This window comes from Manis javanica, chromosome 14 (genome assembly GCF_040802235.1).
Source record: "Manis javanica isolate MJ-LG chromosome 14, MJ_LKY, whole genome shotgun sequence".
Lineage (NCBI taxonomy): Eukaryota > Metazoa > Chordata > Mammalia > Pholidota > Manidae > Manis > Manis javanica.
In genome coordinates, this window is record NC_133169.1 from 80,140,871 (window position 1) to 80,145,896 (window position 5,026).

The following is a 5,026-nucleotide window of genomic DNA, read 5'->3' on the forward strand; positions in this document are numbered from 1 at the left end:
CTGAGATTTTACCCTACTTGCATACTAACGCGTTGGCTTGCCAGTTTCACAGATGCTGGCAGAAGACACACGGCTCTTGGATCAGAGGCAATGAACAGTTTATTCTGCACAGCAGGGGCATCAGAGTATTTATTTTGTTTTGTGAACCCAATTCTCACAGCGTGGTGCCAAGCATGCCAGACAGCACGTGTACACACAGTGGGCTGCACCACAGGAAGCAAACCCTGAGCTTAGGGAGCCGGAATTGTTAATGATGGACAGTAGGTAAGACTTATTCTGCTTCCCATGAAGATGGTGTCTCTTCCAAGGCTCTTTGCCATGCAAAATCCTTAAAAAGATAGTAGGGAACAAAGCACAGCTGTGTGCGTAAGTGCAAGAGACCCATGGAGAGCTGATTCTCAAAACTGCCGTCTTTCATCACCTCCTTGAATTATTTTTTAGGATTGCATGAAAATACAATTTTCACAAAAATTAAAATCTAGTAGATTAGCTATTTCAAACTATTAAAACAAGTCGCCTACCCGCCTGCCCCTAACTCCTACTGACTGGGCATCTTTTCTTTCCAACGGGACCCAAGAGAGAAGAAAATTGGAAAAGGAGGTTTTCCGAAACTTCGAACGGGAAGCACTGGTCGGGAAGAGGGTGGTCTCGAGCGCAGCGACCGGCGTGGCGCTAAGGCCGCGCGGGCCCCGCCCTGCCCTGCCCTGGCCTGCGGCGCCCCCGAGTGCCGCGTTCGGCACCCGTAAGGCCGGCCCGAGCGCCCCACCGCGGGGCTGCGGGAGAGTCGCCGGCCACGTGTGTCAAGGGCCCGGAGCAGCCCTTTTGTAGTTTGTGTCGATTACAAGCATTCGGGGTGTGAATAAGCCCCGCTGAAAATCAAGAAATGGGAACCCGCGCCGAGGGACCTGGCCAGCGGGCCTCGTCCCGGGGCCGAGGGCCAGGGCAGGTCTCCCGAGGCGAGACCGGACGGCGCTGTCCCGCTGTCCCGCGGGTCCTGCGCCAGGTGCGCCCGCCCTCGGAGGGCTGGGGGGCCTCTGCCCGGCCCGGCCTGGCGCCCGCCCGCACCGCTCCGACCCTTGCCGCGCCCTCGCCAGGCCTGCGGCCCGCAGCTTTGCGGCCGCGGAGGAGGGCCGGGCTGCGCGGTCCCGGTTATCAGCCATCGCCCGTTACATAAGGCTGCTTCCCTATCTCCGCGAGCATCGCCGCGGCCGCAGGCCCGCGCCTTCTCCCCCGCGCGGAGGCGCGCCTGCCCACCGCTCCCCTCCTCGGTTCTGCCGGTCCTGGGACGGGGGGCACTCTGACTCATCTGCGCTTAGGGCTCCGGGACTTAGGCACCCCACGGTGTTCCCCCTCTCCTTTCCCCCGCGCGAAGATCCCGCGGAAGATGCCATTGGTCCTGTTCTCAGATGAAGAAACTAAGGCCCACAGGGGGGCCACACAGCCAGAAGGCAGCGCTCCAGGCACTAAGGGACCACGAGGGACGGGCTGGCTTCCAGGCATCAGGGATGAGCTAGGAAACAGGGTTTGGACGGAAAAGAAGGTGGGAATCATGGTACCCGTGGGAAGAGAGCGCAGACAAGACTGGAAAGCTTCCCAGCGGAGGGACAGTTGCAGCAGCCCTTGGAAGAGCCCCACTGGGAGTGCACAGAGAGTGCACAGAGAGTGCCCGGGCGGGCAGAGAGGCGGCTGGGCAGGGGAGGCGCTGGCTTAGAGGAGGAAGTGGGTGAGGGAGAGAGCCTGGCATCTGCCCTTGATGGTTGCAGGAGGTTCTGGAGGACTTCTAGAGAAATGGGGGGAAAGCAGGGACATGGCTGCATCCAGTGTCCCTGCAGGGAGTGGGGGCAGGCCCAGGAGCTGTCCTCCACGGCCTTCCTTCTGCAGAAGGGAAACGAGTTCCCCCGAGGGCCTAAGTTGGTCCTACAGATGCTGGTGGTCACCCCAGGTCACAGTAGCCCTGGAAACAGTTGTACTCTCGCCCCTGGGCTGAGGCTGGGCCTGTTAAGGGATTCCCAGTGGGAGGGGCTCGTGCTGCAGGCCTATGGAGGGTGCCCAGCGTCTCAGCTGCCCATGCTCAGGGTTATCATCACAGCAACTTTCAAAAGGAAAAGTCCCAGGAAGACCCCTGAATCTGGCTGGATCTTTCAGCAGAAACCAGGAGATCTGAACTTTCGTAATCCTTCCCACAGTGGGGCCAACAGCGTATCAGCTGGGCCAAAAGAAGTGAACTTCACTCTTCAGCATTTATCTTGTTTTAATTTTGTATCCAAAGCCAGTATTACTTCAGTAATGTAAGACACCAGTTCACTGGCAAAATGAAACCCCCAAATTGCCATATCTGGTAGACTGTGACCATAGCCCTGTCTGCCCAGCATTTCTGATGGACCCAAAGGGGTCTGAGGACAGGAGCTGGGCAGACATTCAGGGCAGTCACCAAGCAAGACCGCTGGAATTCCAGCTGGCACAGCTGATGCCAGGCCGCCCTCAGAGCCCTGTCGCCTATGGCTGGAGTCAGCCCATCCAGATCTTGGAAACTGCCTCAGCCCCCTCTCAATGATAAGTCCACAAAAAAAAAAATCAAACTCTTTCCTTTATGAGATGCTGGATTTTCCACAAAGTAAAATCAAGATGAGTAAAGATGTGGTTTCTAGATAGTGCCCGACAAAGCGGAGACCAGGGTATAAGGCGTCATCACTTGGGCCTATAAAAACTGCTGCAAGAGGCCAAGGCCACAAGCCATTCAGCTTAGGCCAGCTTGTGTGGCTGCTCCTCGCACCTCCTGTGTTACTCTAGGCTCCATGGCACTCTGGTTGACCGTGGTCATTGCCCTCACCTGCCTTGGTGGCCTCGCCACCCCAGGCCCCGTGCCTCACTCCAGAGCCCTCAAGGAGCTCATTGAGGAGCTAGTCAACATCACCAGGAACCAGGTAAGTGCGTGTGGTCAGGGTCCCGCTGGGGAGGGTGACTCTCAGGGAGGGTGCTGGTCATGGTCTTGGCCAGGAAGGCTGAGCCTGGTCCTAAGGTGACTGTGGGTCACAAAGAAGTCACAGGGACCAGGAGATGGGCCTGATCACCAGGGAGAGGAGCCAGGCTGTTGGGGGTGGGGGGGTGGATGAACCCAGAGAGGGACTCGGCAGAGACCCCAGGGACTAGCTGTTCCCTGGCCTGGCCCTCCCTACCGTGGCCAGATCCTACTCAGTCATTCCTGAGCAAAGGAAAGCAGAAAAGGCCAGCACCCTCGCAGATTATTTGGCATTTGCCAACTTGATTTGAATGCAATCATGGGGCCCTTATTACAGCACCTTAGGCCCCATTCATTAGTAGTGTCAGCTCCCCTCCCTGGTGGTGACAGCTCACACTCTCTGAGCACTAAGTGTGTGCCAGGCCTGGTGCTGGGTTCTTTATATCTCATGTCATCACTGCCAACCACCTCAAGAAGCAGGTGCAATGACCTCATTTTACCAAGCTTCAGTGAGGTCGGCTGACAAAAGCCTATTCAAACCCAGCTGAGCCGACATCAGAGCGTCTGCACTCTGAACTGCAGTGTCCCCCCATTCAGAAGGCAGGGTTCTTTATGCCCTAAACCCCCACTGCCTCCCGTCTGATTGACCTGGTCACCCTTCCCTCACCTGCCCTGTCATCACCCTTCCCTGCTGGCCCCCTACTGACCAACCTGGTGCCTTCTGTCCCGCCCTGGCTACGGCAAGCTTTGCACCAGCCTTGTCCCTTTCTGATTGTGTCAGTCAGTGTTTCTCTCTTAGCTCCAAGACACTGTACAGTGGGTCTGCCCTGCTGTGCAGAAAAGGAATGGAACTCAGGAACATTGAGGGGTCCCAGGCCCACTCTGTGCAACACTGGGGATGCTTGAGGGTCCTGATCCCTGTGGGGACCTGGCCTGGGCTGGCCGGGCAGGCCTTGGACCCTGCCAGCATGTGGCTCACTGTCTCTTTGCCCCCTAGGCATCCCTCTGCAACGGCAGCATGGTGTGGGAAGTTAACATGACAGCCGGCAAGGTAAGGATGGTGGGAGGGAGGTGGCCGAGGCTACAGGCTTCAGGCCTGTCTTCTCTGAGCCTTGCACACATGGCTGGGGGGCCCCACGAAAGCTTCAGGAGCTACTCTCTGCCCTTCATCAGTTGGGCCTTTCCACCACCCAGACGGATCTCTGCCAGACCTCCAGCCCCCTCTTCCTGTAAACTCACTGAAGGTGCAACCTGAGCCAGATGGTTGGGGGCCCCCAGCAGGGCCTAACCCCAGTGTTCTCCTCCTAGCAGTACTGTGCAGCCCTGGACTCCCTGACCAACGTCTCTGACTGCAGTGCCATCGGAAAGACCCAGAGGCTATTGAAATTACTCTGCCCTGTCAAGGCCTCACCTGTGGTAAGGCCCCCTGCCCCACACCCCCAACCCTGCACCCACTCCTGCCAGCCCTAGACTCACCCTGGGAGCTTCAGGGGGACCTAGCTTAGCATCTGAGGTGTGCGTACACCTAAGGGTGGGTCCAATGTGGCAGTAGGGAGGGACATGGCCCTTGGGATGGGAAATAACAATAACCACCTCAGCGGGGCTTATGTGGGGATTGAACCAGCCAGTCCCTGGAAAGCCTCTGGATGCTGGTTGTCTTGGCTGTGGGTCCCACTAAAACTGTGGTCTCTTTGTCCTGCACAAGGATTCCAGTGAGCCTATCCGAGACACCAAAGTTGAAGTGACCCAGCTGATAAAAGACCTGCTCAAGCATTTAAGGGAAATCTTTCGCCATGGAGAACTCAACTGAAGCACATTGCTGTTTGCAGAGGCAGAACCTGACCACTTAAGTTGCAGGTTCACTTCTCTTTCAGATGTCAGGAATTTCTTGGGGAGATAGGAAGGAGGGCGAGGGAGGGGGGGATTTTTTCTTAGCTTAGCCCTTAGTCGTCTGCCTTCAGCCTAGCTGCCCCCAGCTGCCACTTGGTGCCTGGGGCTCGGCCTGGTGGATGCCTTCCATCTGGGTCTCTGAGCTCGGTGGGCGAGGCTAAAAACATTGCCCCACAT

General features: G+C 57.4%; 1 protein-coding gene across 1 annotated transcript; it reads left to right on the forward strand.

Annotated features, from left to right (window-relative positions):
* Positions 1-2,556: 2,556 nt before the first annotated feature.
* On the forward strand, positions 2,557-4,780 carry IL13 (interleukin 13). Its single transcript, XM_073221673.1, is given in 6 exon segments — positions 2,557-2,689; positions 2,692-2,782; positions 2,785-2,924; positions 3,957-4,010; positions 4,268-4,375; positions 4,665-4,780. Coding segments are annotated over 6 exon segments (552 nt in total). The 5' UTR covers positions 2,557-2,635; the 3' UTR covers positions 4,770-4,780.
* Positions 4,781-5,026: the final 246 nt, after the last annotated feature.